Here is a 26,693-nt window from a genome sequence, read left to right on the forward strand (position 1 = left end):
TTGGCTTTTGTCCTCCTCTTCCTGCGTGCAGTGTTAAGGGTTAAGGAAGGATACAGGGTCTGACATCCAGCAGCCTGTGCCCCACTCACCGTCCTTTAGGAGTTGTGTGACCTGGGCTGTTCACCTACAGGAAACCACAGGAGACCCTGTTTCGTGGGACCACATGGCAAGGGCTCAGCGCAGGAGTGGACAGGGTGCTACTGGGCACCAAAAGGTACCAAAGCCACTGGGCACCCTGTCGTTCATCAGAAAGACATCCACGTCAAGGCGTTCTTTGTCTTTCCCTCCCATTTTGTCCTCGTCCTTCTCTGCCCACATTAAAATTGGGCCATTTTAAAATTGAGCTGTTCTGAATATCTCTCATCGCCACTGCCTTTTTTCCTGATTTTCTCCACCCCTTCTTTGCTTCTGGATGTCTGGTTGGCAAGTGCTAGATACGGCCTGGAGACCAACAGAGTGGCTGCACGTGGGGAAAAGGCTGCCCTCAAACCAAAATGACAATGCCAGGTGCCCAAGTCCCTGCATGCAAAAAACAGTACGAGCCCCTTTCAGAATGCAGCTGCGAGGAGGCAAGAACAACTCCAATCAGTCTTCCCATGTGTCAGCCAGGGCTCTCCAGAGACACAGACCCAGGGGATGTGTGTGTGTGTGTGTGTGTGTGTCAATGTACACACACACATGCAAATAGATATATATTTACACATATATTTGTAACATATATATATATATATATATATATATATATATATACACACACATTGTGTATGTGTATACTTTACATGTGTGTGTATGTATATGTATGTATGTCTGTAAAGAGATTTAGTTTAAGGAATTCGTTTAAATGATTGTGGAGGCTGACAAGCCCATAATCCACAGGACAGGGCAGCCGGCTGGAAACTCAGGCAGGAGTTGACAGTGCAGTATTAGGGCAGAATTTCTTCTTCTCTGAGAAACTTCAGGTTTTGCTCTTAAGGCCTCCAACAAATTGGATGAGGCCTACCCACATGGTGGAGGATATACCTTTACTTAAAGTCAAGCAATTGTTGATGTTAATCACATCCACAGAACACCTTCACGGCAACCCTTACATCAGCATCTGAGTAGTTAACTGGGTGCTAGAGCCTAGCCAAGCTGCAATATCAAAGTACGCACCACACAGAGCCCATTTCTGCCTCTCTCCCTTGCTGTGCCCGCTCCTTGGTTTCGGCCTTCTACTGTTTACACTTGTATCCTTTCTGCTTCTCTTTGTCTTCAGAATCAGGAAGCTTGCTATTTTGGACTGGGCGATCCAAAAAGCAAAGGGTCCCTGATGATCTTCATTTCACAGCTGGCTGCAAGAGGAATGCCTGTCAGAAAGAAGGATCTTCCTCACAGTAGATCTCAGAGCCCTGGACTGGAAGTCAGAAGGCCTGGGGACTGCTGACTTACCACTGATTTTGGAATTCTCACCATCTGTCTCTCTAGATTTCCATTTATCCCATAAATTGGAGATTTAAAAAGCCTACCTCATTGGGTTGAACATTAAACGAGAACATAGAGAAACGCATTTGTGAACTTTAAAACTCTGTGCAAATGGAAAATTCATCACTATCATCATCACTATCATTTTCAGTACCTTAATCACCATAATCATGGCCATCATCAAAATCATCACTATTATCACCATCACTACCACCATCACTAAAACAGTACCATCATCATAACCACCATCACCATCAACCTTACCATCATGACCACCATCATCACATCAACATTACCATCATCATGACCACCACCATCACCATCAACATTTCAACATTACCATCATCATGACTAAAACCATCACCATCAATTTATCATCATCATGACCACCACTGTCACTATCAACATTATCATCATCATAGCCACCACCATCACCATCAACATTACCATCATCATTACCACCGCCATCACCATCAAAATTACCATCATCATAACCACCACCACCATCAACATTACCGTCATCATAACCACCATCACCATCAACATTACCCTCATGACCACCACCATCACTATCAACATTACCACCATCATGACCAGCATCATGACCACCACCATCACCATCAACATTACCACGATCATGACCAACACCATCACCATCAACATTACCACCATCACCATCAACATTACCATCATCATGACCAACACCATCACCATCAGCATTACCATCATCATGACCACCATCATCACTGTCAACACTACCATCATCATGACCAACAGCATCATCATCAACATTACCATCATTGTGACCACCATTATCACCATCAACATTACCATCATCATTACCATTACTGGGTGTATATCCAAAGGATTATAAATCACTCTATTATAAAGACATGTGCACACGTATGTTCACTGCAGCACTGTTTATAGTGGCAAAGACCTGGAACCAACCCAAATGCCCATCAATGATAGACTGGACAAAGAAAATGTGGCACATATACACCATGGAACACTATGCAGCCATAAAAGATTATGAGTTCATGTCCTTTGTACGGACATGGATGAATCTGGAAACCATCATTCTGAGCAAACTAACACAAAAACAGAAAACCAGACAATGCATGTTCTCACTCATAGGCAAGTGTTGAACAATGAGAACACATGGGCACAGGGAGGGGAACATCACACACTGGGGTATTTTGGGGGATGAGGGACAGTGAGGGGTGGGGAGGTTGGGGAGGGATAACACCAGGAGAAATACCTGATGTAGGTGACGAGGGGATGGAGACAGCAAACCACCATGGCATGTGTGTATCTATGCAACAATCCTGAAAGATCTGCACATGTACCCCAGAACTTAAAGTACAATTTAAAAAAAAAAAGGATTCTAGTTGAAAGTGTCTGAAAAGCCAGAAACAAAAAAGAAAAACCTGCATTTTTGAGCACTTTTTATATCATCAGCGCTTTCCAGATGAACATATTTGATACCTTTTAAATGGTGCAGCCAGTCATCATTTCTCCCACAAACTCAATATTAAATGATTCACTTATCATAATTGGGAGAACAACTGTGAATGAAAAACAAAAGCTGGGGATATTTTATGGGCAAAGATCCACTGAGTAAATCCAGTCTCTTTGTATTAGTAAAACACAAGGCAGGAAGGTGAGGAGGAGGAAGCTGGCTCCTGATCGGCACTGCCAGGGCCCATGCTGGACATGTAGATTGGCGGAGACCTCATTCCGCCAGTTACCTGAGCAACATCTATGGTGTTCGGAGTCTCATCAGTTCTGTGGCAGTGTGTATCACTCTCTTTGGGAATCATTTGTGGCACTGATTGATTGTCCTTAGCAAAATAGAGACAGATGGCACAGATTTGTGCTGGTACAGTTTTGCTGTCATGAGGGTATACTAAGCATCCTACCAGGACTCACATAACGAGGGCATCCCCATCTCAGGTGGTCACTGCCAGTGGTGGCAGGGCACTAATGGTGACTGATGGGGGGGGGCAGGCCACCCACATGGACCTTTTATCCTGGGTGCCATGGAAGACTCATTTCCCTGGAGCTCCATGTGGCAGTCGTAAGCCACCACCGAGGAGAGTCAGAAATAGTTTTCTGGTCTTTTTTAAAATAAAGGACCAACAAACTATATTATTTCATGGCCAAAAACAATTTTCTTTTGTTTTTGAGATGCAGTCTTGCTCCATGGCCCAAGCTAGAGTGCAGTGGTGCGATCTCAGCTCACTGCAACCTCCACCTCCCAGGTTCAAGCAATTCTCCTGCCTCAGCCTCCCAAGTAGCTGGGATTGCAGGTGTTAGCCACTGCACCGGCTCATTTTGGTATTTTTAGTAGAGACAGGGTTTCACCATCTTGGCCAGGCTGATCTTGAATTCCTGACCTCATGATTCACCTGCCTCGGCCTCCCAAAGTGCTGAGATTACAGGCATGAGCCACCACGCTCAACCCAAAAGATAATTTTTAAAACAAGCCCACTAATGCACAGTTAACCCCAAAGGGGCAGACACAGTCACACCATGAAATCAAAGAAGCCCACAGCCTCCTCATATTCACCACTGGAAAGGACACATTTTCCTGGAGTGTAACTGTAATCTCTGCGATCCATCAGCAAACCAGGGACCCCTTTCAACAACCCACTTTACATTAGACATCTGCGAACTGCCGGATTCAAGACCAAAATCCAGGCCCACCATGACTGAAGAGTTAAATCAACTCCTAATGGCTAATACAGTTTGAATATGTCCCTACCCGAATCTCATCTTGTAGTTCCCATAATCCTGTGTTGTAGGAGGGACCCAGTGGGAGGTAACTGAATCATGGAGGCAGTTACCCCCAAGCTGCTCTTCTCATGATAGCGAGTGAGTTCTTGTGAGAGCTGATGGTTTTCTAAAAGACTTTTCTCCCTCTTGCTTGGCACTTGTCCTTAATGCCACCACGTGAAGAAGGATGTGTCTGCTTTCCATTCCGCCATGATTATAAGATTCCTGAGGTCTCCTGAGTCATGCTGAACTGTGAGTCAATTAAACCTGTTTATAATGCTGAACTGTGGAATCTTATAATGCTGAACTGTGAGTCAATTAAACCTGTTTCATCTCTCAACTACCCAGTGTCAGATATGCCTTTATTAACAGCATGAGAGAGGACTGATACTAGAGAGTGCCTATGAAAGATCTGGGCCCAGTTGTTGGACTGAACTCCTTCATTTTTATCACAACAAGCCTGTATAGATTAGGAATGTCTAAGAAGAATATTAGTAAAATCATTCGTGGAAGCCAATTCTAAACTAAAGTTCTCTCAGGGCAGTAAGATACACAAATTACTTCCAGATGAGGAAAATCGTGGAAATGTCCATTTTCAGTTCAAGTGGATGTGATGGTGTAAAGCATCAGAGAGCATTTCTACAACTCGTTTAGCTAAAGAATGAGCATTTAGCTTAAAGGATTTTATTTTCACCCTGAACTGTTGCATCAAAAGTAGACAAGCTCCATATCTGTGCAACAGCGTATTACCCAGCCACGAACAGGAGTGGAGCGTGGACACAGGCTACGGTGCAGGTGAGCCTGGAAGACATGGCACTGAGTGACAGAAGCAGACGCAAAACGTCATCTGTTGTATGACTGCATTTATAGCACATGTCCAGAATAGGCAAATTCGTAGAGATGGAAAGTCAGGCGTGGTTTTCTAGGGGCTGGGGGAGGGGGAATGGGGAGTGGCTGGTTGGTGGGTGTAGAATTTCCTTTTGGGGGTGATAAGCTCTTAGCTAGACAGTGAGGATGCTTTTGCACAGCATCAGGAATATACTTAATGCCATCAGGAATATACTAAAGCATACACTTTAAAACACTTCAAATGTTAAATGTGGTGTTTTATGTATTTTACCACAATTTTTTATGAAAGTTTAGGATCTGGGTTTGTGCATTCCACCACAGAACACCCTGGCCCATGCCTGGCTGGGGTTCTTCTCCCTCCATTCTGGGACAGTGGACCCCGTGGGGGTGCCCATGAAGACAGGCCCCCTCCCGTGCTATCCTCAGGAAACTTGCCCCACTGGATGGACGGGCAGCAGAGCCAGCATCTCCTAGCAGCTGTACGGCTGGAGGCACTTAGATCTTTGCTGCCTTTCTGATGCTAACTGCCACACCCAGGTCCACGTTCTTCGTGCCACGTGCTCCAACAGGAAGGAGCCAGGGCGAGCAGGCACACTGAGACAGGGCAGCAGCTTCTCACTAAGAGAGAGAGGCATCCGGGACCGCCTCCGAATAAAAACACATCGGCAACGAAGCGAGCCAGCCTCCTGTCACACATACAAATGCGACCACGGAGACACACTGCGCTCACCCACGGCGACCCCCACGTGGACCCTGATGTTGAGAACACGTTTACCTGAAATGGAGTCTGGCTGTTGTAGTTTTTCAATTCCTTATTTCCACCTCGAAACAGAAGCACTCTTGCACAGCTGTCCTGCAGATAGAAAAGGGGAAACCTGTTTATAAAATGCTCGCACAGATATTCTCCAAAGAAATCTGTCCAGAGGCTCAAGCCCACGGAAAACCAGGGAAACATAAACTTACATAAATTAAAAAAATAAAATAAAATAAAACCGTATGGCCAAACAATTTCACTTTTAAAAACTGTATTCTATAGACTTGCACATGTGTATAAGGAAAATATCTTCAGTAAAATACAGAAAGAAAGACAGGAAGGAAGGAAGAAAGAAGAAGAGAAGACAAGAAAATCTGCAGATAGCATACACGTTACAAAACGGGAAAGTGCGGAAATTCTAGAACATTCTTTACCTCGGCAGTCTCGGGACAAAACAAGGCACATGACTTTAAACTGACAAAAAACATATCCAGAAACTTCTGAATCAAAAAGGCAAGTCTCAAAACAATAATACTGGCCAGGTGCGGTGGCTCACACCTGTAATGCCAGCACTTTTGAGAGGCCAAGGTGGGCAAATCACTTGAGATCAGGAGTTCAAGACCAGCCTGGCCAGTATGGTGAAACCCCGTCTCTACAAAAATACAAAAATCAGCCAGGCATGATGGCGGGTGCCTGTAATGCCTGCTACTCGGGAGGCTGAGGCAGGAGAATCACTTGAACCCAGGAGGCAGAGGTTGCCATGAGCCAAGATCACACCATTGCATTCCAGCCTGGGCAACAGAGTAAGACTTCGTGTCATAACAAAAAACAAACAAAAAGAAACCAATAATACTGCCTAATTTCATTTACATTTTAAAGGCTTCGAGAAAAACTAATGAAGGCTTAAAGTCTATATTATAGAAAAGCTGAGACTATGTCTGGAAGGACATGCACCAGTTAACAGTACTTACTTTCATGGAAGGAAAAAAGATTAGAGAGGGAACAGAAGGAACCTTTTGTCATTTTATTTTTATTTCATTTATTTATTTATTTATTTATTTATTTTTGAGACGGAATTTTGCTCTTGTTACCCAGGCTGGAGTGCAATGGTGCGATCTCGGCTCACCGCAACCTCCGCCTCCTGGGTTCAAGCAATTCTCCTGCCCCAGCCTCCCGAGTAGCTGGGATTACAGGCACGCGCCACCATGCCCAGCTGATTTTTTTTGTATTTTTAGTAGAGATGGGGTTTCACCATGTTGACCAGGATGGTCTCGATCTCTTGACCTCGTGATCCACCCGCCTTGGCCTCCCAAAATGCTGGGATTACAGGCGTGAGCCACCACGCCCAGCCTATTTTTATTTTTTGAGACCTAGTCTCGTTGCTGCCAAGGCTAGACTGCAGTGGTGCAATCTTGGCTCACTGCAACCTTTGTCTCTTGGGCTCAAGCGATTCTCCCCACCTCAGCCTCCTGAGTAGCCGGTACGACAAGCATGTGCCACCATCCCCAGTTAATTTTTTTGTACAGACAGGTTCTCACTTTATTGCCCAGGCTAGTCTCAGAACTCCTGGGCTCAAGAGATCTGCACGGCTCAGCCTCCCAAAACACTTGGATTCTAGGACTGAGTTTCCCATATGAATCACACTCCACTCCCCAAGCCCACTGGCCCCTAGCCCCAGCCTGTCTGGCCTCAAATGGGCGCCAAGCCCTATATTATTCGGGGTCTCATCCCTGGAAGGTGTCCTCGGACTCAGGGACAGCCTAGCAGGTTTCGATAAAGATGCTTGCCCACTCCAGGGAAGCAGGAAGTTGGGGCGGCCTCTGTCGCCTCTCATTATAAGGACCACACATGTCAGCAGGGGAGGGACAGATGCCCATGAAGCTGTCAGCCTGAAGCCCACAGGGCAGCGGGGACAGGAGACGGCAAAGCCGTGTGTGGGGCTTGAAGAACCCCGCAGATGGAGGCCGAGCTGAGAAAAAGCCAATGCAAGAAAAGGAGCTGCTGGGAGCCCATGGTGTTTCCAAACCACGTGTGAGTCTACAAGACTGTGCAGCAACCAGTTCAGGGTGACACTCCGCACGGGGTTTTGGGGCGGGAAACCCCTGGAACCACAAATGTGGATTCCAGGTTTTACGCTGAGATAAACTCTGCCATAAACGTGTGTTGCTTTGAGTACGGGAAAATATATTAAAGAGAATTTTCAAAGACGTAACGATGATCAGCAAACCAACCTTTCATGTGTGGGGTACAATGAAATCCAGAGTTTAAAAAATAGAAACACTGGCCAGGCACGGTGGCTCATGCCTGTAATCCCAGCACTTTGGGAGGCCGAGGCGGGCAGATCACCTGAGGTCAGGAGTTTGAGACCATCTTGGCCAACACAGTGAAACCTCGTCTCTACTAACATACAAACAATTAGCCAGGCGTGGTGGTGCGCACCTGCAGTCCCAGCTACTCAGGAGGCTGAGGCAGGGGAATCGCTGGAACCTGGGAGGTGGGGTTTGCAGTGAGCCGAGATCACGCCACTGCACTCCAGCCTGGTGTGCAAACTGTGTCCGTCTCAAAACACACACACACCAGAAAGGCCAGGCGTTGGTTCTGCTGTGCCCAGGGTCCACACCGTGGGAGGCGCAGGTCGCGACTCCGGGCCTGGTCATTTCATTTTAGGGCTGCAAACGATGGCCCTTGGCTGAATCCTGCAGGACTCATTTTGTGAATAACGTCTTACGGGGATGCAACCACATCGCCCCGCTGCGTGCCTTCTGTGGCTGCAGAGCCTGAAGTATTTATTCTCTGGGTCTTCACAGAAAAAAGGGTGCCCACCCCGGTTTCCATACAGTAGGCCTGCGTCTCCCCAACGCAGTAACACGTTCATAGACACAACCAGGCCGGCAGGATGTCCTCACGGTGGACATGTTAACAAGGACCCTCAGGCCCCAGGTAGGCGGGTGACAGGGAGCGCGGGGTGACGACCAGCTCCAGCACGCAGAGAGCAGCTTTCGAGCGGTTCTGCCTCTTGTCTTCTGAGCCTCAGTCTCCTTTGTAAAGTGGGGTCACCGGGCTTGGCGGCTGCCTGATGAGCCTGCTGCACCGTCACTGACACAGGTGGGGGTCTCCCTCCTTCCACCCCCAGCCATGCCCTTTCCCTGGACAGTGACCCCTGACCCCCAGGGGAGGGGCCCACCCATGAGGACAGCCCCTCCGGGTCCCAGCCACATGGCCCCTTTGGGGTATCACCAGGGAACTGGGAAGGGTCAGTTTCTGAGGGTGACCAGCATTTAGAGAGGTGCCCAGAATGCGGCCGAGCACTGGGATGACGCAGAGAGCGGAGGGCCCCGGCCCGGCCCCCGGCTTTTCCAGTCCTGATCCAGCCCTTCCGCCCTCTGCCCAGCTGCAAGACTTGCCCTGCACCCTGACCGTTGAGTCCAAAATTTCCCTTCAAATCACCCCCAGTGGGGTCCTGTTATTTCCAACCCAGTGAGTCTTTTTTTTTTTTTTTTTTTTTGAGACGGAGTTTCGCTCTTGTTACCCAGGCTGGAGTGCAATGGCGCGATCTCGGCTCACGGCAACCTCCGCCGCCTCCTGGGTTCAGGCAATTCTCCTGCCTCAGCCTCTCAAGTAGCTGGGACTACAGGCACGCACCACGACGCCTGGCTAATTTTTGTGTTTTCTGTAGAGACAGGGTTTCACCATGTTGCCCAGGCTGGTCTCGATCTCCTGGGCTCAACTTACCTGTCCACTGCGGCCTCCCAGAGTGCTGGGATTACAGGTGTGAGTCACAGCACCTAGCCCAGTCTTCGTTAAAATCACAGTATTATCAGGCTACAGTGAGCAAACAGTTTGCTTTTTGCTTTGGTAAGAGAAAAAGGTAAGGAGGAAGAGTCTGAGAGACCGCAGGGAGGGTGGGATGATGCCTTTCCGCCAGTTCCAATCTGGAGGAGGGAAAGAGAGAAGCAAGGGCGGGGGGATTCTAGGGAGTAGGCGTCATTGGGGACCTAAGGGCTGGTCCCCCCGGGGTCTTGCTCACCATTTGCTCTGGGCTGTTAACTGCACGTTGGCCCAGTGGTCTGGAAGAACCACCCAGCATGGACAAAACCCAGATGGCTGAGAGCGGCCTGGCGAATCGGAATTCAGAAGGGAGGAGCCTGGGGACGCTCATCCCAACTCCTCTTACTTCTCATTAAGAACTTTTCCTGACAATTCCCTATTATAGGCTGGGCATGGTGGCTCACAATTTCACACTTTGGAAGCCCGAGGTGGGAGGATTGCTTGAGTCTAGGAATTTGAGACCAGCCTGGACAACAAGGCAAGACCCCATCTCTGCATAAAATGAAAAAAAAATAGGTTGGGTACAGTGGCTCACAACTGTAATTCCAGCATTTCGGGACGCTGAGGGGGGTGGATCACGAGGTCAAGAGATTGAGACCATCCTGGGTAACATGGTGAAACCCCATCTCTACTAAAAATACAAAAATTAGCTGGGTGTAGTGGTATGCACCTGTAATCCAAGCTACTTGGGAAGCTGAGGCAGGAGAATCACTTGGGCCCGGGAGGTGGAGGCTGCAATGAGTCGAGACCATGCCAATGCACTCCAGCCTGGGTGACAGAGCAAGATGCTGTCTCAGAAAAAAAAAAAAAAAAATTAGCCAGGAGTGATGGTGCATGCCTGTAGTCCCAGCTACTAAGGAGGCTGACGTGGGAGGATCCCTTGAGCCCGAGAGGTTGAGGGTGTGGTGAGCTGTGATTGTTCCACTGCACTCCAGCCTGAGTGATGGAGTGAGGAGGGGAGAGGAGGGGAGTGGAGGGAAGATGAGCTGTCAGTGGGGAAGGTGTGGTGTGTGTAGAACTCTCCCGAGGAGACTTGCAGTGAGTGGGGGGTGTAGAACTCTCCTGGGGAGGTGAGCAGTGAGTGGGGAAGGTGTCGGTGGGGGGTGTAGAAGAACTCTCCCGTGGAGGTGAGCAGTGAGTGCGGAAGGTTGGGGGGGTGTAGAACTCTCCCGTGGAGGTGAGCAGTGAGTGGGGAAGGTTGGGGGGTGTAGAACTCTCCCACGGAGGTGAGCAGTGAGTGGGGAAGGTTGGGGGGTGTAGAACTCTCCCGTGGAGGTGAGCAGTGAGTGGGGAAGGTTGGGGGGTGTAGAACTCTCCCGTGGAGGTGAGCAGTGAGTGGGGAAGGTTGGGGGGTGTAGAACTCTCCCGTGGAGGTGAGCAGTGAGTGGGGAAGGTTGGGGGGTGTAGAACTCTCCCGTGGAGGTGAGCAGTGAGTGGGGAAGGTTGAGGGGTGTAGAACTCTCCCGTGGAGGTGAGCAGTGAGTGGGGAAGGTTGGGGGGTGTAGAACTCTCCCGTGGAGGTGAGCAGTGAGTGGGGAAGGTTGGGGGGTGTAGAACTCTCCCGTGGAGGTGAGCAGTGAGTGGGGAAGGTTGGGGGGGTGTAGAAATCTCCCGTGGAGGTGAGCAGCGAGTGGGGAAGGTTGGGGGGTGTAGAACTCTCCCGGGGAGGTGAGCAGTGAGGGGGAATGTGGGGGGCACGTGAATACAAGGGAGCGTCTGGACACAGAAGTGGGTGGAGTGTCTTCATAAGCACATGGGCAATGGAGACAGAGAAGGCGTAGATCAGAAGCAGAAACCTGGTGGCAGATGTGTCCACAGGCACACAGACAAGGTTGCAGTTAGGATATTAACTAGGGAACTTCAGGCCCCATGAGGCCACATCCTTTCAACAGCACCGAGACTTTTTTTCACTTAAATGTCATAGACACAGATTACTGCATACTCCGAATTGTAAGTCAGGAGTTTGTTTTCACGCTAAATTATCTTTTGAAGTGAGACGGTTTGGGTAGCCATAAATGTATCAACCACCACCATCATCACCATAAATGTAAGAACGACTAAGATGTCTGCATGAGTAAAATGGGGAAGAAGCTAGGATGCTGGTGTCACCTGGGCAGGGCTAGAACCTGGTCCCCCAGACCACCTTCCCCTTGAAGAGCTGTGCCGCTAAGTAAGGGCCAGGGTAAGTACGAGTATGCCCCTCAGTACCAACGGCAGGGGTGCTTCTGCTTGGCCTGTGCCCGGCAGAGGTCCCCATCCCCAATCGGAGGGTTATGGGCATATGCCCACAGGACGTGGGTTGGAAGCCTGGTTTCCCCATTCGCTAACAGGGCAGCCTTTGGCCACTCCCGGATCTTCTGACCTGTGTAATGGGAAAGCCAACCAACCCACCCACCAGAGCTGGGGGAGGCGAAGGAAAGGGCGTGTGGATGCCATCTACATTCAGTCAGACCCACACCCGCAATGCCCAATGCTCAGGGGGCCGTCACCCCAGGATGGCCCCACGGGAGCTCCCACAGAGCAGACAGGTGCTCCACAGGACACCTGCAAGGGCACAGATGCAAACAGAAAACACCGTGTCTTCCTACCTTGGCTTGCAGTGGAACCAAAGGGAGGCAGGCTGTTTTTTATTTTATTTTATTTTTTACCTTCCAGACAAATTTGCCTAGCCTAGTCACCTCTGATATTTAAAACTCTCTTTACTCCTTCATCATTCAGGGCAGAAAAATGAATCCCAGGCTGCTCCCCTCCCTCTGGAGCTCCCAGAAAACCAGAATGAGGTGAAGGGTTGACAGATTAGACACAATTTGATGCTTACACTCAAAGCCCTAATTAGGTGACTTCATAAAAGAAGAGAGAATATTCTGATCACAGTGTATTTTATTTCAGGTGTGGAGGTGGTAAGTCCTGCCTAAAACTGATAAACGGGTATAACAACCCATACACCTGGGTGCTTTTAGATTTAATAAGGAGAGGCTTGTTACAGGAATATAGTCAATATCATCAATAGCATCATCATCATCATCGCCATCACTAACACCCACATCAGTCACCATCAATACGACCATCACTATCACCATCATCACCACCAGTATCACAGCATCAACAACACCACTACCACCACCACTACCACCACCACTCACCATCAGTATGACCATTGTCACTATCACCATCACCACCACCATTATCACATCACCATCCATATCACCAGCAACACCATCACCACCACCACCATCACTCACCATCAGTATGACCATCATCACTATCACCATTGCCATCATCATCACCACCACCACCACCACCACTCACCATCAGTATGACCATTGTCACTATCACCATCACCACCACCATCACCATCACTCACCATCAGTATGACCATTGTCACTATCACCATCAACATCATCACCACCACCACCACCACCAGTATCACAGCATCAACATCACCACCACCACACACCAACAGTATGACCATTGTCACTATCACCATCACCACCACCATCATCATTCACCATCAGTATGACCATCATCACTATCACCATCGCCATCACCACCACCACCACTATCACCATCATCACCATCCATATCACCAGCAACACCATAATCACCATCACCTGCATCACTCACCATCAATATGACCATCATCACTATCACCATCACCATCATCCTCACCACCATCACCACCACCACTACCACCATCACCATTACCACCACCACCACTACCACTATCATCACCATCCATATTATCATCACCACCATCACCACCATCCTCACCACCATCATCATCACCATCACCTGCATGACTCACCATCAATATGACCATCATCACCATCACAATTGCCACCATTATCACCAACACTATCACCATCATCAATATCACTACTACCACCATCACTCACCATCAACATGACCATCATCACTATCACCATCCATATCACCATCACCTGCATCATTCACCATCAATATGACTATCATCACTACCACTATCACCACCATCCTCACCACCACTACCACTATCACCACCATCACCACCCATATCACCAATAGCATCATCACCACCATCACCATCATCACCACCGTCATCACCTGCCATCACTCACCACCAGCATGATCACTGTCACTATCATCATCAGCATTGCCATCATCATTAGTACCGTGACTTAATCTACAAGTAGAAAGAGGGAGGGGTGATGTACAAAAGTACTCTCCATGGCACACCGAGTGACGGATACTCCTGGTATTTAGCACCCAGAAGCTGTGAATCCTAAATACCCAACCATGTGTGACACAGTCCTAGACAACAGAAGACTCCACCCTGACCCCCAGTGTCTGTAGCAGAAAAGCTCAAGGGCTATAAGACTCATCCAGAGATTGGAAGAATCTGAAAATCTAGGGAATACAAATAGAAGCCTTTGCATGGCAAGTTCCCCAGCTCCACAAGGGAACGCCACCACTGCCACCATGACTGTATTTGGTGACTACAGGCCATGTTCAGGGAGGAGACCTGTAAAGCTACCATTAGATGCCATAGTGACTTTGGCCATGCTCTGTGAAGGCAGAATGGAAAGAGACCTTAGTGAGCATGGAGTCTGGTATGCCAGTGCTGTCTCACAGTGGAGCCAGCTGCTGCTCTGCAGATTTCTCAGCATCACTGGGATTCTGAGTTATGGGTTGGAAGTCTGGCATCTGTTCTATGTACAGGTTCTTGGGGTTATTCCAATATGGAGGTTACAGCTCAGTTACAAACCTCATTTATTCTGCTACATTGCCATCACCATCACCATCATCACTATCAACCACCACCATCATCACCATCACCATGACCATCACTATCACCATGACGAACCTCACCACCATCATCAGTGCCATCACTCTCAACCACTATCATCATCACCATGACTGTCACCATGACCATCATCACCATCACCTTGATTACCATCATCACCATCACTGTGATTACCATCACCACCACTGCCACCATCTTCACCATCACCATTATTACTATCAACCACCATCATCACCATCACCATGATTACCATCACCACCACCATCAACCACCACCATCACCATGACCACCCACACCACCACCATCAGCACCATCACTGTCACTGTGACCACTATCAGCACCATCACCTTGATTACCATCACCATCACAACCATCAACCATCACCATCAGCACCATCATCATCACCATCACTGTCGCCATGACCACCATCATCACTGTCACCTTATCATCACCATCACCGTGATTACCATCACCACCACTGCCACCACCATCTTCACCATAACCATCATCACTATCAACCACCACCACCACCATGACCACCCTCACCACCACCATCAGCACTATCACCATGACCACTATCAGCACCATCACCTTGATTACCATCACCATCACCACAATCATCAACCACCACCATCGGCACCATCAGTCACCATGACCACCATTAGCACCATCACCTTGATTACCATCACTACCACCACAACCATCAACCCCCACCATCTTCACCATCACCATCATCACTATCAACCACCATCATCACCACCTTCATCAGTGCCACCATCACCACCACCATCATCACTGCCTTCATCATCAACACCTTCATCATTATCACCACTACCTTCATCATCACCACTATCATCAGCACCATCACCGTCATTACCACCTTCATCACCACCACCACTCCTATCATCACAGCCACTATTTACTGAGCATCCACTATGTTCCACGAATACCATATTAGCATAGATTTGTTTTCTATTTTTAGCCTCTTAGCAACGCTGTGAATTCGGTATAATCATCCCCACATTACAGATGTGGTAATTCAGGGCCCTAGAGAGGCGACAGGCTGTCCAGCACAGCACAGCAAGGCAAGGTCTAGCCGATGGAACCCAGACCTCCAGGCTTCTTTGCATGACCCTGCCACTTCCCCGAGGCTGCCTCCCGACTCCCTTCCTTGAATCCTGTCCTGATTGTCCCACCCCTGGACAGTCTATTGTTCAACACTATTCCCTGCATGCCCTGTGTGTGTGCCCTGTAAGGCACCCTTTCTGCTGACAGTTGCCAGAGTGGTTTCTGCTGCCTGCACAGTGCCTGCTGTCATGCAACCACATGCCTCGCACATGTGTAGACGACGGGGTGTGTGTACAGCAAGGTGTCCAGCTGGCGACACAGGAAGGAGACAAGCTTTGGGTCAAGTACAGCACACAGTGCCTGTGGGACAGAGGCGGGGGGTCTGCATTCCTCCCAGGTACTTATCGAAGAGGCAGACACGAAGCTGGGCCTCTCTTGGAATCACACAAGGTGTAGTTTGGACCAGCTTCTTTCACTACATTAGTAAGACACTCCAAAGAGTTTGGGAAGGGAACAAGGGAGGAGATTGAAGACACGCTGAACCCCAAGGAGGAGAAAGAGGGATTCATGAAGCTGGATCCTAGACCACTCGCTGACATTCCGACTCACACTGTAGCCAGAGGTCAAGGGGCCGACAAGCCCAGAGCCTGTGACCTGCCCACTGGTTCCTGGAGGTCATGCAAGTCCAGGAGTCAAAACCAGGGGGGGCGACTAAGGTCCTTCCAGCCAGGCAGAAGAGGGGGCACACACAGGCGGGAGTGGGACAGCTCTCCACACTGCCTCCAGAGGTCCCCTGGCTGCAGGAGAAGCCATCCAGTGCTGGGGAGGAGGATCCAGCAATCAGACAGGTGGGGGAGAAGAGCAGATGCAACCTTCTATTCCAAGGCTTAGCAAACAATGGCCTGCAAGCCAAATCGGCCCACTGCCTGTTTTGTAAATAAAGTTTTATTGGAACACAGCTACACTCTGGTTTACATACTGTCTATGGCTGCTTTTGCACTACCATGGCAGTTGAGTTGTTACGACAGAGTCCATGTGACACACAAATCCTAAAATACTCACCAACCGGCTCTTAAGAGCAAAAGCAGCTGGCTCCTGTACTAACCTGAGGCCCAAGGTGGGGAGAGGATGTCCTGGAGCCCTAGTCAGCGTGGGGCACTTCTGGAGCCAGCAGCTGAAGTGTAGGACAGATAGGGGCACATGGAGACAGGAGTGATATTGAGTTGAGCTCAATACAGATCATCACAATGTGTTAGACTTTTCTAATAGGAAAGAAACATCAACACTTTCAAATACCATCTTGTCCACAATTATTTCAAGTGACAAAAAATAGGCTTTTCTTGTTTTTTTTTCAAGATAAAATGTGCTTGCAATCTACTGGAGAAAATTAAGGGATGTTTTTCCCATCGAAAGCAGTAATTAGAAAGCAGATGTTGGTGCAGATGTGTTTCCCAGCCATAGCCAAGCCTCATGATGTGTTTTTCTAATGCAGTTGAAAAACGTATCTCCACACTCACGCAGACATTTCAGCATCCACACGCTGTGGCATGCCTACGGACACAGCTGCATACAAACCACATCAGTGTGCTTTCCTTGAGGGAGAAGCCAGCAGCTCTCCAAAGCACTGCTGACAGCCCAGCTGAAACGCCACCCAACCCCAGCCAGCCTGGCTGTTCTCTTGTGCCACGTGTGAAAGACGGCACCTATGCCTCTGATGGTATCCACACGTGCTTCCTCTCAGGTGGATGCAAGGGGAAGGGAGTTACCAGCAGAGAAAACAGGGAAGGTGTAATAACTGCCTGGTCCTGGACATTTCACCCTGGCTATGTCTTGCAAAGGGTTGCAGAGCAAAATGTACGACTAACGATATGAGGGAGTCATGACCAGAAGGCTTGACTGAGGGGCAGGAAGTCTGAATTGGGTGTTGAAGAATGCACAGGAGTTTTCCAGGGCAAAGAATCAAAGAAGATTTTACAGCTAGAAGCAAAGTGGGACTCCAGCAGAGGGGCTGGAGGCGTGGGCTGGTGAATAGCCATGGAAGAGCTGGGGAACAGCTTGGGTAAAGGGTGAGGCTTGCAATTTCACCCCGGAGGCCACAGCGAGTCCACAGGATGGGAACCCTGCTTTGGGTCGGGAAGATAATGCTGACAGCCTGCGAAGGATGGACCCAGGCACAAAGAGCCCTGGACCTCCAGCAGGGCTCCTCCTCCGAGACCTCCCTCTGTTTGTCCAGGAGGAAGAGCCACGCCCTCCCACCCCACGCCACTCTGTCACGTAGTGAAGCACCCACATCTTGCCACCCTCCCGATCTGAAGGTCCCTGAAATCAGAGAAAGAGAAAAAAGGAGCAAAGGACAGAGTCATTCTTCAGTAGTGATGTCCAGGAATTCCCCTGACTTTGAGCACCCAGGAAACAGAGAAACAGCCCCTGTCCTCCTAAAGCAGTGCCCGCACCGCACCTACGCCCCACAAGCCCCGGGCCCCTTCTCACCAACTCCACTCCACGGCCGCCCCCACCACCTAAACCCTCATAACTTCCCGCCTCCCGGGGGACCAGCAGCCCCCGCACCTTGCTTTGCCTCTCGTGAGGCCATGGTGCACACACTAGATGGGGCGTCACTTGGCCTTGTCATTTAGGATTCAGCCTCGCAGAGGGCAGGGCTCGCGTCCTACAAGCCTTCAGTGCTTTCCCGACACATTCGTTTCCTGCTCTTCTCAGCTCTTCCACTTGGTCTTACAGGGAAGAGTGGGAAGATTATTATTTGCTTTTTCACATCAAGTTTCCGCTTGTGGGTGTTTCTCCCCAAAAGGAATGAAACGGGGTCCTGAACAAACCTTTGCAAACCTATGTTCACCTGCATCATCCACAACACCCAAAAGGTGGAAGCAAGCCGGGACCCAGATGCCCATGCATACGGACCACACAACGGAGTACTATTTAGCTTGAAAATGTCGTTCAGCTTAAAAAGGCAAGGCAAAAAAATCCCGACACAGGCTACGGCATGGACGAACCTTAAAAACATCGCGCTCAGTGAAATAAGCCAGACGGGAAAGGACACACGCGTCGTGCTTCTACTCACATCGAGTCCCTATGACGGGAAGATCTATAGACACAGAAAGCAGAACGGGGGTTGCCAGGGGCTCAGGAGGGGGCAGTTACTGTTTGATGGGGACAGAATTTCAGTTTTGCAAGATTGAGAGAGTTTTGGAGACGAATGGCAGGCGGTTCCACAGCCACGTGAGTGGGCCTAATGCCACGGAACAGCACACATAAAAGTGGTTAAAATGGTGTACTTTGCCACTTAAGGAAAAAGCACACAGGGGCATATCTGTCCCATGCAGGGGCGGAAGGTTTATCTTATTTATGTATTTGTTCATTTGTTTCTAAGAGTCTAGATCTGTCGCCCAGGTGGGAGTACACTGGCATGATCTGCAACCTGGGCCTCCCAGAGTGCTGGGATTACAGGTGTGAGCCACTGCACCTGGCCAGGCTTGCTCTTTTAAATTATATTTTATTTTTTTGAGAGTCTCACTCTGTCACCCAGGCTGGAGTGCAGTGGCGCAATCTCATCTCAATGCAACCTCCGCCTCCCAGGTCCAGGAGATTCCCCTGCCTCAGCCTCCTGAGTAGCTGGGATTACAGGTGCCCACCACGCCCAGCTACTTTTTGTATTTTTAGTACAGACGGCGTTTCACCATGTTGGTCAGGCTGGTCTCGAACTCCTGATCTCATGATCCGCTGGCCTCGGCCTTCCAAAGTGCTGGGATTACAGGCATGTGCCACCGCGCCCAGCCCAGCCTTGCTTTTTAAATTTTTATTTTGGAGATAGGATTTCAATCTGTCACCCAGGCTGGAGTGCAGTGGCATCATCTTGGCTTCCTATAGCCTTAAACCCCCAGGCTCAAGTGATCCTCCCACCTCAGCCTCCCAAGTAGCTGAGACCACAGGCACATGCCACCATACCAGGCTCATTTTTTAATTTTCTGTAGAGATGAGGTCTCACCATGATGCCCAGGCTAGCCTCAAACTGGATCTAGCAATCTGCCCTCCTCGTTCTCCCAAAGCACTGGGATTACAGGAGTGAGCTGATGCACCCAGCCGGAAGGCCTGCCTTTGTCATGTGACGGAGCCACGCATGCCTGGCGGGGGTACCAGAACTATCCTGGGGCATTGTTCGCCACATCCTTCCCCTTCTCATGACTCTGATCTGCCCCTCTCCATGTCCCACATAGAGGCCTGCAAACAGGGTAGATGGCCGACCCCAGAACTAAGCAGGATTTGCATCCCAGCTACGGAGGGTGAACAAGAGAGCCTGGCTCCTCATGCATCTTCTGGGGCACGGATGGGAGGCACAGCCATGACCAGACCTGAACCTTGAGCCCAGTTCTGGCACCAGCTGTATGAGCAGGCAGCTCGCCTCATTTTCCTGGGGTTCTGTTGCCTCTCTTCTACAATAGGGTATCAGTTTCCACTGAGGCAGCAGAGGGGGGTGACCTGAGACACCCCCTGCAAGGCCTTCCCGGTGCCCCAGGGTTAGGGCTGGCTGGGGTGCATACCACTGTAGCATGTGAGAAACAAATTTACTCATTTAATTTGACTCAGAGACCCGGAGACAGCAAAAGTGAGACTCTCTCTCTCTTTTTTTTTTCTTTTTTTGAGACCTAGTCTCGCTCTGCCCCCAGCCCCCAGACTGGAGTGCAGTGGCATGATCTTGGCTCACTGCAACCTCCTTGCCTCCCGGGTTTAAGCAATTCTCCTGCCTCAGCCTCCCAAGTAGCTGAGACTACAGCCATGCACCACCATGCCTGGATAATTTTTTTCTATTTTTAGTAGAGACAGGGTTTCACCATGTTAGCCAGGATGGTCTGGATCTCCTGACCTCATGATTCACCCGCCTTGGCCTCACAAAGTGCTGAGATTACAGGCGTGAGCCACTGCACCCGGCCCTGAAAATGAGACTCTTAATGACGGTTTTGCAAGGTCAGGTGTCTGATGGGCAGGCACACCCAGCGCAGTTGCAACAAGGAACTTACTCCCCAGGGCGCAGGCCCCTCCCCCGGTTCCTCATAGGCTGAGTACTGTGGGGTCACAGTTTTTCCGGGCGTTGCCTGTTGGTTGTTGGGTTGGGGCTTCAGGTGGTTTTTGAGGGTTGTTTTGCTGCATTTTGCCTTAGCCCACAATGCACTGCAATTTTAGTTAGCTTCGCGGCTTTTTAAGTACTTATGATCCAAGTAGCTGGGCAGCCTGATAAGAACAGACAAATTGAGCAATTCTGCAGGCCAGTAGACTTTCCTCTTATACTAAACATTTTTGGTTTGGGTGAGGGCAAGAAAGAGGCCGGGGCAGGCAAGCAGGCGTTGGCTATTTAAGCAAGAGCTTCCTATATTTTCCTTTGTAGTGTGCCGACCTAAGCCGATTAAAGGCACTTTGCTTTGGAAATGGGCCACGGTATACATAACTTCCTTCAAGCGTGCTCACCACTCACCTGGTTGTAGAGGGCGCAGATGTGCAAGGCCGTGTTCCCGGAGGCGTTCTGGGCGCTCATGTCTGCCCCGTAGAACAGCAGGTGCTCCAGGTGCTGCACATGCCCGTACCTGCAGGCCTGAAACGCAGAACCCAGGCTGTGAGTCGGGAACCCTCCACGCAACAGCCACATGCACACGCAAAGTACAGCGGCCCATCGGCTGCTCTACCAGAACCCCAACGCAGGGCAGGGCAGGGCCTCTGCGGACCCCAACCACCCACCCACCATCTGGGCAAGGGCTCCAAATATGTCAGCCTTCGTGCCAGGCCCCTGGCTGTGGACCAGGGAGAAGGACATTCATGGTGGGACTGGGGACTGGTGTTCAGCTTTGAGACAGAGGGTCTGGGAAGGGGCCACAAAGTTCCTTCCAGCCCTATCTGGAGGCCTAGGGCCCAGAGGCACAGGACATCTTTCTCCCAATCTCGGCGCCCAGCTCCACAATATGCAAACCAGAATGCTCAGCCCTGGCCTCAGTTACCCAAGCTCCCCCTTCCAGGGAGAGATCCCTCTTCCAGGGAGGCGGCACAAATGGCCAGGAGAGGCCCTCGAAGCCTCTTCCCTCCGCCACATCCACAGGAGTGAGCCCAGTCCTTCTACGTGTGAGGGATGGCCCTACGATTGCTTTAATGCAGTCCAGCTCCGAAGCAGGCTGCAGGCTGCAGGGGTACATCAGCCCCACATACGATCAGCTCCTCTCAGAGACCTTTTGTGGGGGGGCAACACGTGGTTTGTGAACCATCAGGGCTCGGGGGTCAGACAGACCCAGGCATGAACCATGTATCAGAACTTTCGCCTTGGCACCTATGTGCAGCCTCATCTATAGGCAGGAACAACCCTCAACCCTCTCAGGGTTCAGCTGAAAATCACTCGGCCTCACTCGAGGCTGGCACTGAGTCGGCACTCAGTAAACCAGCACAGCCCCTCCCCGCCCAAGCCCATAGGGGCCAGGGAGGTCCCTGCGTAGGTGGTGAGGGCGTCTCTGTCCAGCCACACACCGCTCCACATTGAAGCCACAACCTTGGACTTGGAGAAATGTCAGTCCTGACTCAACACATCTCACCCTCAAGGTCGGGAGGAAAAGAGGTGACCCCTGCCAAGGGGAGGCAGCCGAGGGGTGTTGAGAGCAGTGGGTGCCGTGGCAGTCCAGGAAGGGGTTCTCACAAATCCTGCTTTTCTGCTAAATGAGACAGATAGAGGTGAACTTCAGCTTCTCATGGTCCTCGGGAAAGAGCTGCACCTCAGCAATTGGTACAGGATCAATTGATTGGTAACCACTCCTCAGTACAGGGGAGAACAGTGAGGAAAGATGACAGGGAAGATACTGAAACTATTAACTGGATGAGCTGTTAAAAAAAGAAACCCAAGAAATATCCATTTACCATCGCTGTGCCTCTGACAAATCTCATTAATTTATAAATAGACCCCTGCCGCAGATCTCACTACCGTCACCTGCCTGACCCCCATGGCCCCTTCCTCTGAGAACTGCACCTGTGTCTGCCTTCGGGGGCCACCCCAACTCCACCCTCAGAGGTCCAGGGAAGGCCTCCCCACCCGACTCCTGCAGAGGCGCAAGACACAGGCAGCAGCAATCAGGTTCATCTCCCAGGCACCGTGAGGGATGCCCATGTCACCTCAGATAAGATGCCAAACCCCAAGCAAGAATGTTTGTCAGAACTACTAGGAAAAATGCTTTCTTCCTTCCAGAGTGGGGAGCAGGAAAGTGAAGAGCCCTGGAGCTGATGGGACCCTCAACACAGAAGGGAAGTGTGGCAGGTACAGGGAGAGGAAGAAAGGAAAAAGGAAAGAAAGAGAAGAGACAGAAAGAGTCATGCACATAGCTAAGCTGACACTATATGAGCCCCTCCATGCTACAACTGACCCTGGAATTTCAGGGGCATAAAGACTGGGCAGAATTCCCTCCCCTACACCCACGAGTTTGCATTGGGATTTGTGTTTCTTAAACGGAAGGATCCCTGCTATTTGGAACTCTCTGAAGGACTTCTGGGAGGCAACACTTTGTTACAGCTTAATTTAATTGCTCTGTGGTCAATAAAGACAACTAATGCTAGCATAAAAACACGGAACAATTAATCCACACTCATTATTCCCCTTTCCCCAGTTAATCTGAATTTATGAGCTTGTAAGTCCCATCAGTCAGATGGAGCCAGAGCACTCTTGCCTTGCAAGGGCAAAATGGGCTCAACGGGAAGAGAGAAAACGGAGCTGCTGACTCCAGGCGGATATCTCATAGGAGCATTCCCAAGAGCGTTCTTCCATTTTCCGCTTCTCCCGTGTCCACAGGTTTATAACACACAAATCCGGGAAATATAGAAAAGTGTGAACAAAACCCCAAATCACCCAGAATCCCACAGTCTTAGCACTAGCAGTGATTTTTTTTTTTAAGTGTCATTTCAGCTAGTGTCTTCTTTCTGTTCTAAACCCTGGTTGTTGAGGCACGGAGCTCGTGCCTGCTGAGGAAGACACAGCTGCCATGCAGATGAGTAAGGGGCATCCAAGCCAGGAGGCAGGCAGACAGATCCACAGATGTGCACAGAAGGCACTCACACACAAGGACACTCAGGAAGGAGAATGGGAGCCCAGGTCTCACTGTCAAAGAAGGAAGTTACCAATACAGTACAGGAGAAAACTAGAATATGCCTTGTGGCATTGCCTTGGAATGGGAGTGTCAGGAGAAACTCACAGTTCTTAATACAGAGACAAATAAAACTGAAAATGTACATGCCTACATGTCTACCCATCCCTAACTCTGGCTATTGAGAGGATGCAGGACCAGCAATAGCCCAGCAGCCATCAGCACCCCAAGCACCGGCACCTTGGCTTCTAAATACCACCCCATGCTAAAAAGAACCAGGCTCCTTGGAGAAACGGCTGATTCCTGAGGCAGGGAAAGACCTAAGTGAGCTTGAAATACTTTGTTGTGCCAAAATAAAGGAAATGGCAAAAAATCAGTGGGACTGTGTCCCGAGGACACAGGAGCCATCCTGAAGGGGCACTCACTGGCTAAAACTGGGACAATAATAGTGGATTATTACCTCCTGAATAAACAGAACTTGCAAGTCTGCCTTGTTGTAAATATATGAAAAAATAAAGAAGAGAAACCTTTTCTTTACAACAGAAACTCGACTAATAAATGTAGAAGCAATGGTAGGATTTAAAAATCTCCATTTAGCAACTGTGATAGCAATCATTCTGGCAGGAAATACCAATGGATGCCAAAACTTGCAGGTGAAAGGGGTATGAGGAAACAAATTTTTGCACAGTCTCAAAGATAACCACAAAAGATCTATGAATTACAAAGGAGCAAAGTGAGGCAGGAGGTGGGATATGACTCTGTGAGCAGGACTCAGACATGAGACCTCAGAACTAGCTAAAACAGGGCAAGGCAGAAGCAGCTTTCCCTAAGTCACACCCACCAGCATGCCACATCGATTTACTGTTGCCATGGCAAGGCCCAGAAGTTACCATCCCTTTCCCTTCTGGGTCATCAGGTCATTGCCTTGATGACCACTTCTGGGTCATCAAGGCAATGACCTGATGACCCAGAAGTGACCACCCTTTTCCTAGAAATTTCTGTATAACCTGCCCCATACTTTGCATGTAATTAAAAGTGGGTATAAATGTGAGTGCAGCCGGGCCTCTGAGCTGTGCCTCTGGGCACACTGCCTATAAGGCAGTCGCAGTCTACAAGAAACAGTACCTCTGCTGCTGCTGCTAAAAGTTGCTATCCAATACCACCAGCCTGCCCTTGAATTCTTTCCTGGGTGAAGCCTAGAACCCTCCCAGGCTAAGCCCCCATTTTGGGGCTTGCCTGCCCTGCACCAAAAGAGGAGAAACTGGCCAGGCGTGGTGGCTCACGCCTGTAATCCCAGTACTTTGGGAGGCTGAGGCAGGCAGATCACAAGGTCGAGAGATCAAGAGCATCCTGGTCAACATGATGAAACCCGTCTCTACTAAAAATACAAAAATTAGCCAGGTGTGGTGGCGTGTGTCTGTAGTCCCAGCTACTCTGGAGGCTGAGGCAGGAGAACTGCTTGAACCCAGGTGGTAGAAGTTTCAGCGAGCTGAGATCTCACCACTGCACTCCAGCCTGGCGACAGAGCGAGACTCCATCTCAAAAAATAAAAGAGGAGACACCCAGTAGACCCCACCCGACCAGGTGGTCCACATGACCTCCATGATGAGTACCAGGTAAATGGCCCTCAGTGCCCCCACGAGGACGTGTGCTGAGAGCACATCATCATCCTTAGACATTCCTGCCAAATGCATACGCTGGATCCCATCACGAGCAAACACCAAGCAAACCCAGCAAAATGATCACCCCAAAATCTTCAAAATGGTCACAGCCATGAGAACCAAGGGAAGCCTGAGAAAGTGTCCCAGATGGAAGGGCTCCATGCAGGGTCCCAGACCGGTTCCTTTTCTATCAGGGACGTGACTGGGACACGGGCACAACCCAAATGTGCTGTCCGCATGAAGGGCCTATGGGAGGAGTTCCCCATCACATTCTCACGACGCTTCTACAAGCTGGAAATGGAAACAGTCGTTTACAATTTTAAAAGGAAGTAGTGCTCGCTTGACACGAAGATACCGAAAGCTACCAAAGTGTTAAAGGAAGAAACTGATCCTCCCCCACGGGAAGCAGCAGATTTCTCGTATTTTGGAAGGGGTGTCTGGTTTCTGGCTGCTGAGAGACATTAGGGAGGGTGATAGAAAGGTGGAGAGGAAAGGGGTGGAAGGCAGCACACAGCCCTTGACACCTGCACCCCGTACCCCCTCTCCTGAGGTGCCTTTTGGAAAACGCACGTGTGGGGCACTCCACCCACGTCTGCTGCCTCTGAATCTTCTGCTGAGGCCTGGGGCACATGGAGATGGCTCCCCCTTGAAACTAACTCTGTGTTTGCCCTAGCAATGCCTAGAATCCCACCCACCCTTGAGCAACCACCAGACTTGGTGTGAATTAGGAAAAAGGGTGCTCCTTTCTTCAAGCCCTTTACTGCCACCTACTGGACACTGGTGATACATCTACAGGACCTAAAACTTTGGCAAAAGGAACAGCGCCCCCTGGGGTTGTGCAATGCTCAGAACAGCAACGGGAGCGCGGTGAGGGGTGGGAGGGGAGGATGGGGTGGAAAGGGGAGATGGGGGGTGGGGGTGGGTCATTGCACTGCAGGGGAGCAGCAGAGATGAACCCCCTACCACTTCTGCTCAGCTCTGTGCCCCCCAAAAATCATTCCCAACCACACTTAGGCACATGCCTTGCAACATGAGGTGGGGACACCACAGCGGTGTCTTGTCCAAACACGGGCAAAGCCCCTCACATGGCCTGAGCCACCGGCTGCTCTGTGGCCCCGTATACCATGGTTTTTGAAGGCTGGCTGTGGTCTTCCCGCAGGCCCAGCATTGAGGGGAGGCCAGGCACCCGAATGAACCCAGGCACACAGGCAGCGGAGGGGCTGGGATGCAAACCCCAGAGCGGCCCGCTCGGTTTGGGTTGGTGCTGCAGGCTGATCCGCGGCCCTCCCTACAACATGCGAGTGTTGAAATCCCAACCCCTAGGACCTCAGCATGGGACTTATGTGAAGAGGGTCTTTCTAGAGGTAAGTTGAAACGAGGCCAAGCCAGACGTG

General features: G+C 50.1%; 1 protein-coding gene across 10 annotated transcripts in view; it reads right to left on the reverse strand.

Annotated features, from left to right (window-relative positions):
* The window catches only part of SHANK2 (SH3 and multiple ankyrin repeat domains 2), a 684,346-nt gene that overhangs the window by 489,549 nt on the left and 168,104 nt on the right, over positions 1-26,693 (reverse strand). For all 10 annotated transcript variants that reach the window (XM_074401828.1, XM_074401830.1, XM_074401824.1 and 7 more), the window contains exons 9-10: positions 21,007-21,123; positions 5,864-5,941 (exon numbers count right to left, since the gene is read on the reverse strand). In XM_074401828.1, the coding sequence (XP_074257929.1) occupies positions 5,864-5,941; positions 21,007-21,123 (195 nt within the window). The remainder of the gene's footprint in view (positions 1-5,863; positions 5,942-21,006; positions 21,124-26,693) is intronic.

This window comes from Saimiri boliviensis, chromosome 6 (genome assembly GCF_048565385.1).
Source record: "Saimiri boliviensis isolate mSaiBol1 chromosome 6, mSaiBol1.pri, whole genome shotgun sequence".
In the NCBI taxonomy this organism is placed as follows: domain Eukaryota; kingdom Metazoa; phylum Chordata; class Mammalia; order Primates; family Cebidae; genus Saimiri; species Saimiri boliviensis.